Source organism: Myotis nattereri (assembly GCF_964212035.1).
Source record: "Myotis nattereri genome assembly, chromosome: 13".
In the NCBI taxonomy this organism is placed as follows: domain Eukaryota; kingdom Metazoa; phylum Chordata; class Mammalia; order Chiroptera; family Vespertilionidae; genus Myotis; species Myotis nattereri.
The window spans coordinates 21,216,585-21,232,527 of NC_138088.1; the positions used below are offsets into that span (position 1 = coordinate 21,216,585).

Below are 15,943 nucleotides of genomic sequence, written 5' to 3' on the forward strand. Positions count from 1 at the left end.
AACAATAAAGATAAACTTTAAAAAATAAAAACAGCCCTAACCGGTTTGGCTCAGTGGATAGAGCGTCGGCCTGAGGACTGAAAGGTCCCAGGTTCGATTCCGGTCAAGGGCATGCACCTTGGTTGCGGGCACATCCCTAGTGGGAGGTATGCAGGAGGCAGCTAATCGGTGTTTCTCTCTCATCGATGTTTCTAACTCTATAACCCTCTCCCTTCCACTCTGTAAAAAAAATCAGCAAAATATTTAAAAAAAAATAAAAACAAAAAGTGCAAACAAACCCCACATAAAGCTTCAGAACAGGTTTAAAGAAGATGCTGTAATCTTAATTCTCTTGCATAGGTAGGCAAATCTTGCCATCAAATCTTCAAAAACATTATTTCTATGACATACCTTCGAAATTAAAAAGCATTATTAAATGGATTATAAATCTGAAAATGAATGAAGATACTAGTAAGGTTTTGTCAGAATATGAAGAGTTATACAGTAAGGAAGGTAGACCACAGGAAAAAAAGTACGAATCCAGCACAATGAACACACACACAGTGTCAGAGGAGCGTAAGTACTCAAGATGCAAGACATATGTTCTTTTCTGTGCTAGAAAGAATTCAACAGACTTTCTTTGTGGCCTAAATGAAATTTTCCTCAGGCCCATTCACCCCACTTGGCTTTCATTCACTCTGATTCTCTCTGGTTGGGAACATTCCTAGAAATTACAGAACGGAGTCTTGAGTCACTGGAAATGTACATGCTCCAATGATAAATGAATGATTTGACTGTGTGTGAGCTGGATTAGTGACAACTCAGGCCTGAAACCAGTCTGATCATCTCTGGGCAAAACGCTATCCTACGATTTCCCCATATGCAAACCAGAAGCCCCATGTGTGCCTTTGACTGTGTGAATAAACACTGATGGATGAACACACGGCTTTGACAGTTTTTGCCAGCTTATGACATAATGAGGAAAATGAGGACCATGTGTTGAAACATACGTCTAAATTATTAAATGTATGTGAACATCCTGTATTGAGATTATTTTCTTCCAATGTATATACACTAAGCTGGTATCCTCTTGTAGATACTCTCACCACCCACTCTCAATCTCCCCCGCCCCCCTGGTCTGTTATATTCACTAGTGTGAGATTCACTGCCTCGTTCCCTGGAGGACTCTATCAAAATGGCCCGTTTTATTCCCTAAATAATAATGGACTATCACTTAAACTTGCAACAGGTTGCTCTAAGTCATGGAATGCTACATTGTAACCAGAGTTAAGAGAAGTTTATCATTTCACCAATGATTTGTTTTACTAACTGAAACAAAATTTTAGATAATTGTGCAGAGAAAAACTTTTACTTACTGTTATCTTCCATTATATTATAGTTCAATGGGGTTTTTAAATAAATAAGGTAACTCCATTATAGTTAATTGGGTAATTTTAAAGCAGCACTGGCGTGTGCTGCTTTAGAAACGAAGGGAATAGTTCTCAGAGATATCAAGTAACTGTCCCTAGATGGTGCTTTCCCTATCTCAGCAGTTTTTTTGCTTCCAAACCACAATTTGCAATTTATCCATTTGTCTTTAATTTTGTTATTGGCCCGCATTTCCTCAGCACACTATTTAGTCTCCTTGAAGGCAGAAACTATTTTCGCCCCAGCATTTAGTATGTACTAAAATATATTTAAGAATGTTAATAATGGTGTTCAGAAAAGAAGATTTATTAAGCATTTATTATGTGCAATGATAGTAATACTAAATATTTGAATGTCACCATGTCATGCAAATCAGGATGATGTATGAAAGTGATAGATATATGATTTGATTTTCCTTTTAAAACGTATTTCAAGATATGAAGTAAGCATGGCCCTGACCAATGTGGCCCAGTAGTTACAAGTACCAGGCCATGCACCAAAGGGTCTCGGGTTTGATTCCCGATCAAGGGCAAATACCTGGGTTGCAGGTTCGATCCCCAGCCCAGGTTGGCACATGTGGGAGGCAAACAATCAATGTGTCTTTCTCACATTGATGTTTCTCTGTCTCCCTCCATCGCTCCCACTCTTTCTAAAATTAATTGAAAAATATCTTTGAGTGAAGATTAACAAATCCTATAATAAAAAAGTAATATGCAAATTGATCCTAACAGCAGAACCACAGGGAATGACCGGTTGCTATGATGCGCACTGACGGTGGGGGGGGGGGGGGGGGGATGCTCAACGCAGGAGCTGCCCCCTGGTGGTCAGTGTGCTGACAGGGGGAGCTCTGCTCAGCCAAAAGCCAGGCTAAGAGCTGTGAGCGCAGCGGGAGCCTCTCCCACCTCCTTGGCAGCGCTAAGGATGTCTGACTGTGGCTCCCCGTGGGGTGTGGGCCTAAGCTATCAGTCAGACATCCCCTGAGGGCTCCCAGGCTGCCAGAGGGATGTCTGACTGCCAGCTTAGGCCCAATCCCCTGGGGAGTGGGGCTAAACCAGCAGGTGGACATCCCCTGAGGGGTCCCGGACTATGAGAGGGCACAGGCTGGGCTAAGGGACCCCCCCCACCCCGTGCACATATTTTCATGCACCAGGCCTCTAGTATATATATATATATATATATATATATATATATATATATATATATAAATATGCCAGTGTTTGTTCTCTCTAAGTAAAATATACATCTTATATGTTCCCCACTCCCCATCACTCCACCATCACCTGTTCTCCTTTATCGCCACCATCAAGGAAGGAAGGAAACTCAAGACCAGGGCTGCTAGTGCAGAAGCTGGCAGGAAGATCCCCTAGTTTTCATTTTTTCTTTTCTAAATCATCTGTAGACTGTGTCCTGGTTTAATACTCACTGATAGTTCTTCACATGTGTTCACTCAGTCTTCCAAATACTACTTTGAAGGTATTTTAAAATCAAATAGCTAGAAAATGTCCCTTACCAGCTTCAAAAGAGTATCTAATTACAGTATGTACAAATGGGGTCCTCTCACAGGGAGGCTCACATTTACAGTATTTAGAAAGGATTTTAGATTTATAGTTTAATTGCAAAAATTAAATAGAGTTCTACATATTTCACCCAGCCTTGCCTAATGTTACCTTCTTTTGTAAAAGAAAATTTTTTTAAAAATACATTTTTATTGATTTCAGAGAGGAAGGAAGAGGAAGAGAGAGAGAGAAACATCCATGATGAGAGAGAATCATGGTGGATTGGCTGCCTCCTGCAAGTCCCCCACTGGGGATCGAGCCCACAACCCCGGCATGTGCCCTTGACCGGAATCGAACCTGGGACCTGCCAGTTCGCAGGCCAACGCTCTATCCACTAAAGCAAACTGGCTAGGGCTTAAAATTTTTTTGAAGTTTATTTTATTGTTGACAGTGTTACAGATGTCTCCCATTTTCCCCTCTAGCATAAGCATGGTTCTGGTACTATTTCTGACCCCACCATACTGCCCTCTGGTCATTAGTGATGCTGAACATGCTGTTTGCAACACCAGGCCCACACTCCAGCCTTACATGCCAGGGAAGGCTGACCAAGATGTATTTCATCAGTGGGCTCCCTTTCCTTTCCCTTTTCCCTTCTGAGTGGGAGCAACGAAAGAAAGGAAACTGGAGGGCAGGGGATTTATCCATACCTTCCACGCTATAGCTCTTTCTCTGCAGGAAGATCCCTTTACCCAAGTCCACAACAAAATCTCTGCTCACTGTATTCAGCTGCAACTCTTCTACCTGCTCCCAACCCCTCGCCCCTTCAGGCCCAGGAGTGGCAATAAGCTCTCTGATGTCATTAGAACCGACATTGTTCCATAAGCCTGCCCACACCTTTCAAACAATCCCTTTATGAAATTACCCTCAACACCCCCAATTGAGCGTGCAACCTGACTTTCTCCAGGGGCAAAGACTGACAACCTAACCAAAGTGATGTTACCTCAAAATCGACTTTCTCTAAGAAGGGAATATATCCTTCTACCCGCAACACACAAAGCAAAGGTTATTTTCCGTAAATGCTTTGACCAAGTGAAGTTCCAAATGATGCTACTCACGAGTCAAATTTCAAGAATCAAGGCCTGAAATTATTTCACACCTTTATCTTATTCAAGAGTCATGGGAAAAATTATAGCACAGCTCACAAGCTGCCGTTTATGTATAAAAAAAACCCATGATCATTAACAGGGCTTGCGCAGGAGCCAGGTCCTACAGCATGTGGAGGGGCAGAAGTTTGTGCTGACCTGCCACCCCCTCAATCACTTGACTTGATTCCCAGAAAACTGTCGTTTCAGCTAGAGGAAAAGGGTCTCTCTACTCAGGAATTTGGATCCCTATCAGTAATTTATAATTTTGAGTTGCAGTAGAACAAATATAGGTCATGAATACAGGTTGTTCAAAGAGGAGAGGTGTGAGACACCCCAAGAAATTCCAGCCCCACAACTAGTCTGTGTTTATGAGTTAGCAGGTTCAGAGTTGGATAGGACAAGCTTCAATGCTATACCCAGTTTCCTTAATCAGACTCTTTATTATCCAACGACTTCCTCATACATGATGAGGATGAAAGTTGGTCAAGGTACCTACAGCATCTACCCTAACAAAGAACAAAGGACCCAGGATATTTGAACATCTAAGAGGCCAGAGTCAAAGGAAGCAGACTCGTTCTCTGGCTCAATGCCAAAGGCAAAGAGAATTACGAAAGGAGACCAGCTGTAACCTGTAGGTCCTATCATTGATCTCCTGGGTACAGCCAGCTGGTAATTAAGTCCGTATCCATAAAAACTTAAATTGAAGGTTGTACTCCCTTCCCCCCCCCTCCACTCCCCCAAATGTGGAATTCGTTTTGCTAACATCTCCCTTCAGGGTTTTATAATATTCTACATTTGCTCTCGCTGTATTTTACACAACCAAGCTAAAATATCAAAGTATTTTAGCATTTCTTCTATGAAGCAGAGAATGTTTTCTTAAAATATCAAAAAATATGTGTCAGTAGAATAGTAGATAAAATATTTTATTTTATTTTTTTAAATATATTTTATTGATTTTTTACAGAGAGGAAGGGAGAGAGACAGAGAGTTAGAAACATCGATCAGCTGCCTCCTGCACATCCCCCACTGGGGAAGTGCCCGCAACCCAGGCACATGCCCTCGACCGGAATCGAACCCGGGACCCTTCAGTCCGCAGGCTGACGCTCCATCCACCGAGCCAAACCGGCTTCGGCGATAAAATATTTGAAAATGCCAACATCAGAAAAAAAAAATTTTTTTCCCTTTTAGAGTATTTCCCTACTCTTGTACAATAATGGATAACTACAGAGGAAAGTGAGCGAGAATTCAGTTCTGTTGTGGCACATGAAATTCAACCACCCAAAGGCACTTATTTTTCAAAAAGTCAGAGTCCACTGCCATTATTCAAAAAAAGCAACACACAGTATATTTATTTCTGAAATTTATTTCAGGCGACAGGACACCCACACACTGACAAAACAAACACAGAATTAAATAGTACTACCATACCCCAAGTCTACTTCCTAGCAAACGTGGGTAACTTAAGCTACCAAGCTTAGTCTATATTAGTTTGCCCGTATAGTTTCTCCCTTCATCCTCTGGCCTCACCCTTGCCTCCCACCAATTTCAAAGCCACTTATTAACAGTAGGGCTAAAACTATTTCTCCCTTGAAGATTTTAAGACAAAACACCTAAGTAGGGCTTTTCATTATGTAGTTATATAGTTGGGGTGGGTGGGTCAATATGCAGGGGTAAAAAAATTAAAAAAAAAACACACAGAAGAGGGTTTAATTTGAAAATAATCAGTATTCTATTTGTTCAGGCCAATTGAGAATTTGTGCCAAGCAATTTCATTCATTCATCATGCCTAGGACACAGGTGACTGTATGGTAAATATTAAATAAATACTTGTTGGTTGATGAAAAATGTACGTGGCAAAGCTGTGTACACACAGGAAACAGAAACTTGAGGTGATCAGACAAAATTAGAAAGCAATGCAAGATGTGGTTCTCCGTGCCAATAACATTTTCAAGATGCACACTGGAAAACGAGTGAAATGAAAATCTGCCATACTCATAGTTCAACATGCTGTTCCTCTTTGAATGCTAAAACTTCATTTGTAAAAGAAAAGCTATGATCAGGTTAAAATGCTTTACATTATAGGTGCACAATATAATTTTAAAGACCAGCAGCTTTATTGCTTAATGTCTTCCTGAATGAAAAAGGTTGCTTACATTCATAATAGCAATATACCGCTTGAAGTGGAACCTTTAACACTTCTTTGCTAGACTAAAGCTAGCCTCCAACTTTTAGCAATGCCCTATGCTTTTAAATTAACCCTTTTAAGTGCTGTACAAAGCTCATAACAGGAATTGCTAGCTTATACCGAATTAATTTACTACTAGATACTCATTAGGTAAACTACTGAAAATAAAGAAAACATGCATATTCCTACAGCTCTATAAATGTCAAAATTAAAGATGATATAATGATAATTTAGGATTAAGCAAGTATAATTTGGCTGTAAGATCTCAAAGGCTTATACATTTTCAGTTGAACTAAAATCTCTAAGGATCTTTTCCTTTGGAAAGAAAAATCACACACTTTAAAATAGTATCTAATGGAAAGTCTAATAAAATCATAATGGATCATAGCTGTCAACTTCAAAGAGTGTCTTTCTTCTTAAGAGCTTAAGTTGACACTCTGGTGAAACAGCACAAATGCAGATGCTACCAAGGCAGCTACAAAGAGAAAAATTTTATTCACAACACTTTGCATATAAACTTTTCCTTCTGCAGATCTGTGTGGAGTTGAAAATAAAGGATGCTAATATGCACATTATGCAGCACATCAAAAAAAAGAGAAAACACTTTACTGGAGTGAAAATTCATTTACTGAAAATCTGGGGAAATTCACATCCCCTGTACTGCAAATTTACCCCTAAGTGACAGAAAAATACTATATGAAATGGAAAAATAAACTGATATGATTTAATCAATAGCTGATTACCTTTAAAACTTTGGGCTTCTTTTCCCTCTTGGGCCTCTTGTTTTCCTTTATAACCTAAAAAAAAAAAAAAAAAAAAAATCAAATTGCAAAATGAGCCTCTATTTAAGGGAAAAAAAATTAACTCCCACCCCCCAAAATTATTTTGGTCATTTCTCTATAAAACTACTTATACCCTTTCAAAGCATCAACATGTTTGCTAAAGCTTCAGAAGCTCAGGAGCTTATGTAAAATGTATACTTTAAAAGTCACTGGAAAAAAAAAATAGCCTTGCAGAAAGATGAAGTAGGGAAATACCCTTTCTTCCCCTTAAAGTCTGTCTTAATTAGCCTCTGCATTCTTCACAGCGAAGCCCACGAGGTAGCCATCTTGCTTGCTTCTGCAGAGGAAGCCTCTACAGTGAACAGTTCTGCAAACTGCTTTTTGGTATTATTATCATGGTGTTTCAAGGCAGCCCTGGCCTGCCAGCACTGTAGACGTGCTGGGCATGCCTTTTGCAAAAACAGCCCCACAAAGAGTGCAGCCAATGGCAATGCAGAGCTTAGCAACTCCAAAGTGATCCTCTCTGCCTAGCCTTCCCAGACAAAGGATCTCCTGTGCGGGTCTGCTCTCACCACAGGACACAGGCAGCCACAAGCTGCGACATGGAGTTCGCTGCGGAGGATCTGGTCGCAGGGAGTTCACGGGAGGCTTCGGCAAAAACAATGCACACCAATCCCCCAGGTCTCCGCCATCGGATCGATGGCTGGCCGAGTCTCCCTGATGAGTAACCCCTGGGTGGCTCTGAGGGCAGGTCTGCGGTGGGGAGGGGGCGGAGGGGGGAAGCGGCGTGGCCCTGCCTCCAACATACAGGAGATATAGCTGAGCTGAGGGGGGGGCGGCTGGGCTTGCTGAAACTCTGGAAGGTATTGTGCATTTTTACTTTATAAGGCAAGGCTAAATATTGGCGATATTTAAGGCAGGAGGTTATGTGAGGACAGTGTAGGCTCAGCTGTTGGGCTGCGTGTCTCATTCCTCCGGAACCACACCTCTTTGCAGCAGGCGCTTTGCCCAGAAACACAGCAATTTGATTTCTGTCAATAAATGTCCAATGACAAAGACGGATTAAAAAAATAATAATAAAGCCACTTAAAAGGAAAAGGACAGGATGAGGGAGGGGGGGCGGGGGGCGGGGGAGGACTTTTCAAAATACACTTGCCACTCTGTGTGGCTGGAGAGAAAAGATTTATCTCTTGCTCTGGACATTTCTGGTGACCTTCATTTCCCCAAAGAAATCTCTCCCTCAACTGTCACTAAGCATCCCCCCACCCCCCGTCCCGCCCCCCCTGGTCCCCCCTCCCCAGCCCTTCTGCAGACCAGGCAGATGGACAGGGAGCTCCCCACTTCCCAGGGATTGAGACCTGAGCCAGAGGTGGAACAAGGAGCCACCAACATACACACCTGAGCTGCCCCCATGCCCAGTGGGTGGTAGGTACAGGGAGAGAGCTGGAACCATAGTTGGAACTTGCCAGATCCTGTCAATGGCAGAGCCAGAGGAGTTTAGCTCTGGCCATGCAATAGTGGCAATCGAGCAAGAACCAGTACAGCTGCTGTGAGCGGGCAAGTCTCAAGGTCACGGCCAACATTCAGTGCAGAGGCCGGTTAGAGCCCCATCACAGCCACCCAGCCTCAGGTCCACCCTCACGGGTCCCAACTCTCAGCAGCACATTTGGGGCATTGGCTGGAGGGCCTCCCTGGCTGCTCAGCCAAAGGTGGGTTTTCCACTTGCAGTTGGATTCGGAACAGATTCCCACAACCAGAAATGGGGAGGGCAAGAAGGCTTGTATTTCATCACCCTTCATTCCCAGCCTTTCGGTTTGCCACAAAAGCACGCTTTCTATGTTGGAATGGGAACTCCAACATGCATTGTCTTTCCATTTTCAACCACCTCTCCTTCACCCATCACCCTCAAAATATTTAACCAATGTATGAAGCAAGCCTACTGGGAGCAAAACCAGCAGATCCTGACCTAATCACACCCACCAAAGCCACCTCAACCGCACGAAGGAACTCTGTGGGGAATGAAGCAACGATGAAATAGGTAGAAAAACAGGATCAAACACAAGATTTAAGAATCGGTGCAAGATGTTTTCTTAAGCCCTAGCCAGCTTAGCTCAGTGGATAGAGCGTCTGCCTGGTGCGTATTGAAGTGTCACGGGTTCGATTCCAGTCAAGGGCACATGCCTGGGTTGCGGGCTAGGTTCCCAATGGGGGCGTACAGGAGGCAGGCAATCAATGAGTCTCTCTCACCATTGATGTTTCTATCTCTCTCCCTCTCCCTTCCTCTCTGAAATCAATTAAAATGTATATATTTTTAAAAAGATGTTTTCTTAAGAAACAGTTGAAGCCCTAGCTGGTTTGGCTATTTAATGTTTTGGGTTTTGCTTTGTTGTTTTTTAAATACTCACCGGAGGATATGTTTTCATTGATTTTGGAGAGACAGAGAGATAGAAACATCGAAAGGTTGCCTCTTGTTCTAATTGGCAGCCCAGGGGAGTCGAACCCACAAACTTGGTGCACGGGAAAATGCTCTAGCCAGGGCAGCATGGTATTTTTAAGGTTGATCCAGGTTGTAAGATATATCAGAATTTCATTCCTTTTTAAGGCTGAATAATATTTCATTGTGTATATAAATTTTATTTATCACTTCTTCTGTTGATGTACATTTGGGTTGTCTCTACCTTTTGGCTATGGTAAATACCACTATGAAATGGGTGTACAAGTATCTATTTGAGGCCTAATTTCCCTCCTTTTGAGCAGATACCTGAAATGGAATTTCTGGGTCATAATTCTGTTTAACTTTTCCCAGAACTGACAAACCATTTTCTTTTTCTTTTTTAAAAATATTTTTTAATTAAGTTCAGAGAGGAAGGGAGAGGGAGCGAGAGATAGAAACATCATCAATGAGAGAATCGTTGATCAGCTGCCTTCTGCACAACCCCTACTGGGGATCAGCCCCGCAACCCTCGTCTGCAGGCCGAGGCTCTATCCACGGAGCCAAACCGGCTAGGGCACAAACCATTTCCTATAGCAACTATACCATTACATTCCCACCAATAATGCATACAAGGACAAGCCCTGCATTTTTCTTTTTTGTAATCCTCACCTGAGAATTATTTTCCATTGATCATTTTATTTAGAGAGAGTGGAAGGGAGGGAAAGAGAGAAACATGGATGTGAGAGAGATCTGATTTCTGTCAAAATATTTAACATTGGTTGCCTTTCCCACGCCCCCTGACCCAGGGCCAGGGACTGAGCCACAATCGAGGTACGAGCCCTTGACCAGAATCAAACCCGGGACTCTTCAGTCAAACTGAGTCAAACTGGCTAGAGCAGCCCTGCATTTCTCATTTCTTTTTCCCTTTACTTTTTTTTTTTTTTTTAGCTCTGCAATATTTAAATAATTTTTTTTAAATATATTTTATTGATTTTTTACAGAGAGGAAGGGAGAGAGATAGAGAGTTAGAAACATCGATGGGAGAGAAACATCGATCAGCCGCCTCCTGCACATCCCCTAATGGGGATGTGCCCGCAACCCAGGTACATGCCCCTGACCGGAATCGAACCCGGGACCCTTCAGTCCGCAGGCCGACGCTCCATCCACTGAGCCAAACCGGTTTGGGCATAAATAAAATTTTTTAAAGCATCAACATTTTGCCGAAACCGGTTTGGCTCAGTGGATAGAGCGTCGGCCTGCGGACTGAAAGGTCCCAGGTTCAATTCAGGTCAAGGGCATGTACCTGGGTTGCGGGCACATCCCCAGTAGGAGATGTGCAGGAGGCAGCTGATCGATGTTTCTCTCTCATCGATGTTTCTAACTCTCTATCTCTCTCCCTTCCTCTCTGTAAAAAATCAATAAAATATATTTAAAAAAAAAAAAAAGCATCAACATTTTACCAGGTTGATTACTCAATACTTAGTAGAGTGGCTATGATATATTAAGATAGTTACATATTTAAAATCAATCTCTTACCCATGTAACCCATATGTTTGCTTGCCTCAATAAAATAAAATAAAACCAAACCAGGCTCCTTGTGTTAGGTGTACTGAATATCCACACTGGTGAGAAGTTCATTTTTTAAAGCCCCATGGACAGTCCTGAGATACTCATGAAGCCATACCACACTGTCCTTAGTGGCCTGAGCAATCATCGAAGGTCTGTGTGCAGTGCTCCACAAAGTGAATTACTGAATTGTGACAAAATCCATCCCAGCGAAATGCGAGGGGTAATGAAAGTGAGCAGAGCTCACACTAACTCCAAGATTCCAACTGATACTACACCCTGAAGATCTGCACGTGTTTGAATACAGAATAGATGGGTAACCTCACTTGGTGGTGACCCTCTGTTCTAAATCCTATAGTTAAAGAGTTGGCAGGCTCAGCTAAGGGCTTACATAACAGGGAACTTTGAGGGAGAGAATTCTAGCAGAGAGATTGGACGTTAAGAGAGCCATTCTCTTATTAGTATTATTTAGGGCAAAGTTCATACAACTAGATCCTGTTGCAAGTACAACAACTTAGAAACTAAGAAACCTTCTGTGGTAGTCTTACTTATTCAGAACTTATTCTTTCACTTAGATCTATTTGTTTTCCCCACAATGGGTTATGATTATTAAATTGCATGAGTTGATATCCAATTTTATAATAACACAGGTGTATTAGATCCTTCAAAATGATACAAAAGGAGATCTCTTTTCTCTTAAAAATCAATGATTTATAATAGAACTAAAATTTTTAAAAATCAGAAAAAGCAGCCTAACTACTACTTTATTTTATAGATAAACGAAGGCCCAAAGAGGTAATTACTTATCTCGGGCTACACAACAAGTTAGAACTTGACTTGAGCCTAGTTCTAACCATCTAGGCTGCTCTCTATACAACTGCTCTTCATTTTCAATATCCAGCAATGGATATTTGTAAATATCCCAAAATAAACTTAACAGAACTGTCTTCAGAGGGAACTTTAAGTATATGATTAACCACTATACCATACACCTGAAACTAATACAATATTGAATGTAAACTATAATTGAATTTTTTTAAAAAAACAACCAACCACCGCCCCCCGCCCCCCCCCCAAGAAATGTCTTCAAACCACATGGTTCATTTTTAGGATAGAGAAATAACTCATATTTTCAAAAGATTGGTATTTTAAATCAACGTAACAGTAGGTGTGCTTTTGTAAAAAAAAAAAGTGTTTTGTTCTCTCTGAGGTAAATTTTTTTTTTAATAATTTTTTTAAATATATTTTTTATTGATTTTTTACAGAGAGGAAAAGAAAAGGATAGAGTCAGAAACATTGATGAGAGAGAAACATCGATCAGCTGCCTCCTGCACACCCCCTACCGGGGATGTGCCAAGGTACATGCCCTTGACCAGAATGGAACCTGGGACCCTTCAGTTCACAGGCTGATGCTCTATCCAGTGAGCCAAACCAGTCAGGACGTCTCTGAGGTCAATTTATGAATAATTTCAAAATTATATTTCTCTTCCTAAGCATAAGCAATTCTGTACCCACAAGAAACTAGACATACAGACACTGCCTAGGAGGAGAGTTCTAAAGTCATCGCAAGTTAATTCACTCTTCCTCAAAATTGACACCTCTGCAGCACAAAATCCTTCCAATATTAGCCACTCTCCTCTCCCATTAAATCCTTATATATTTCTCTTCTGGTGTGTGTGTGTGTGTGTGTGTGTGTGTGTGTGTGTGTGTTTTGGGAGTGAGGGAAGTTATAGGTTTTACAGTGATGAAATCATAAAAATATTCCAAGTACCATATTGTAAACTTCCGGTCAATAAGAATAAGGAAAAGATGGCTTACTTTTCACAATTCGAACGGAGATCTTAAAGTTAATGTGGTTTGTTTCTTGTGAGACATAGGAACCTGGATGACGAACACTAGAGAAATCCCTCACAGATTGGATCAAGTAATACTAGTCTGGGTAAGGGCTGTTGACCCCTTTCACAGTCTTCCCTCCCTCTCCCCAATTTCCTTCCCTGAGGCTTATCTTCAGCAGCTCTTTTTCCCTCTAAAGGGCCAGGTCTACCTACTATGCACCCTACTCCCTAGCAGTCTGGCATCCTGCTGGCGAAAGTAACTGCTCTTCAGTAACAAGAATTAAGGAACAATTGAATGATGATCTTCAATTGTTGCCAAGTGAGAATCATTGACAATGAGGTGAACCATCGATAATGCCTGAGACTAATGGGACCGATATACTACCTCTCCAATTTCAAACAATTCTTAGTACTAACTTGAAATTGACAGGCCTACTCCCGCCAATCTAGATCTATTAATTTAGAAAGAGAATACAGCATCTATGGGTTTTTGTCAAAAATGATGAAATCACAGAGGCTACTGCTACTTAGAAATTTTTCCCCTTTTGTGAATGATGTATTAAAGTTTGCTTCTTACTATTGCTAGTGCCCTGTGTATTTTATAATCAATATTCTTTTTTTCAGTCCAGCCGGTGTCACTCAGTGGTTGAGCCTAGACCAGTGATGGCGAACCTTTTGAGCTCGGCGTGTCAGCATTTTGAAAAACCCTAACTTAACTCTGGTGCCATGTCACATATAGAAATGTTTTGATATTTGCAACCATAGTAAAACAAAGATTTATATTTTTGATATTTATTTTATATATTTAAATGCCATTTAACAAAGAAAAATCAACCAAAAAAATGAGTTTGCGTGTCACCTCTGACACGCATGTCATAGGTTCACCATCACTGGCCTAGGCCTATGAACCAGGAGGTCACTGGTTTGATTCCCGGTCAGGGCACATGCCCAGATTGTGGGCTCGATCCCCAGTGGGGAGGCGTGTAGGAGGCAGCCTATCAGTGATTCTCTCTCATGATTGATGTTTTTTATCTCTCCCTCTCCCTTCCTCTCTGAAATCAATAAAAGAATACACACACACACACACACACACACACACACACACACATATATTAAAGAAAGGAGAGAGGAAGAGAAACATTGACTTGTTTTCATTTTTTACTATTTTTATTGATTTCAGAGGGGAAAAGAGAGGGAGAGTTAGAAACATCAATGACGACAGGGAATAATCGATTAGCTGCCTCCTGGGTATGTGCCCTTGATGGGAATCGAACCTGGGACCCTTCAGTCCGCAGGCTGACGCTCTATCCACTGAGCCAAACCAGATAGGGCAAAAAAAACATACATTAAAAAAATATTGCCAAAACCGGTTTGGCTCAGTGGATAGAGCGTTGGCCTGTGGACTGAAAGGTCCCAGGTTCTATTCCGGTCAAGGGCATGTACCTGGGTTGCGGGCACATCCCCAGTGGGAGATGTGCAGGAGGCAGCTGATCGATGTTTCTCTCTCATCGATGTTTCTAACTATCTCTCTCCCTTCCTCTCTGTAAAAAATCAATAAAATATATATATATATATATATATATATATATATATATATATATATATATTTTAAAAAGACAGAGAAGCCGAAACCGGTTTGGCTCAGTGGATACAGTGTCGGCCTGTGGACTGAAAGGCCCCAGGTTCGATTCCGGTCAAGGGCATGTACCTTGGTTGCGGGCACATCCCTTGTAGGAGATGTGCCGGAGGCAGCTGATCGATGTTTCTCTCTCATCGATGTTTCTAACTCTCTATCTCTCTCCCTTCCTCTCTGTAAAAAATCAATAAAATATATATAAAAAAAAAAAAAGACAGAGAAGGAGGCCTGGCCAGCGTAAGCTGTGCACCAAAGGGTCTTGGGATCAATTCCCAGTCAAGGACAGGTCAAGGGCACATACCTGGGTTGCAGGTTTGATCCCCAGCCATGGTGGGTCATGTGCTGGAGACAACCAATCGATGTGTCACTCTCACATTGATGTTTCTCGCCTTCTCCCCTCCCCTCTCTTCTCCACCCACTCCCTGCCCACTTTTGCTCCCTCCCTTCTATTCTCTCTTAAAGTATCCTTGGATGGAGATTACCAAAAAACAAAAATAAAAAGAGGAAAGTTAAACATTATTGTTTTGTGTTCCTGTTTTTATTTTTTGTTTAACATCTAATAGTGCACTGGGAGGGTCCCTGGAAAAATGGAATCAGGTGAATAAAGAAGGTAATTTAATTTCTGTGTTGCCTAGTAGATAAATCTCCCTGAAATTCTGCATTAACTTTCAAATAAGTTCTTAACTCCTGCAACTACAGAAGAAAATAACACATGCTTTTCTCTCTAAATCTCAACTATCAACTCCATCCAAAATTCCACGGCTGGGATGAACTCTGGGCTTCCCCGTCTGGTCCTCCCACTTCCTCCTGCCTTGATTCTTCCTACTTTTGCTCTTTAACAGAAAACTCACTACAAAATGGTGTTGCATATGAAATACGATATGAAAATGAGCTGCATAGTGTAAATGTGTCGAATACAGCAGAAACACCAAAACCCTCTCATTATGCAAGGACAAGAAATAGCTGTGGCATCAGCGTCTGGCTGCAAACCACAACTGTAATTCTCTAGCACATGGGAACAGTGAAACCAATTCATTAATAGCACATCTTCTCTAGCAGGAAGAAATGCTTTTGCATTTTGATGGCCACTTCTGAGGACTTCAATTTCTTTCCTCTAAATAACATGAATCAAGTGGCAGGAGGGAAAAGGGTAACAGTAATATGCAAATCCCTTCACCAATACAACAATAACTACTATGTTTAAGAACTTGCTATGTGGCAGGCACTCTGCCTGACCCTGTGTGAACATCCCTTCCGCACACCGCAGTCTATCACTCTGTGGCAAACAGACCTATTCTCACACTGATAAGCACATAAGGAAATATCCAAATTCTAAGTAATAGTTTGTTACTTAACTATAGGAACAGTTGTCAATTTCATTCCTTCGAAATCTAAAAAAATGTGGTATGGTTCTTTTACTAGGTTTTGTATTGGGGAGTAGAAGCCGTGACTTACAT

At 41.6% G+C, this 15,943-nt stretch overlaps 1 protein-coding gene across 2 annotated transcripts in view; it reads right to left on the bottom strand.

Annotated features, from left to right (window-relative positions):
• TET1 (tet methylcytosine dioxygenase 1) overlaps positions 1-15,943 on the bottom strand; it is a gene marked incomplete at both ends in the record, with an annotated part of 95,751 nt that overhangs the window by 65,950 nt on the left and 13,858 nt on the right. For both annotated transcript variants that reach the window (XM_081104403.1, XM_081104402.1), the window contains one exon: positions 6,977-7,030. In XM_081104403.1, the coding sequence (XP_080960529.1) occupies positions 6,977-7,030 (54 nt within the window). The remainder of the gene's footprint in view (positions 1-6,976; positions 7,031-15,943) is intronic.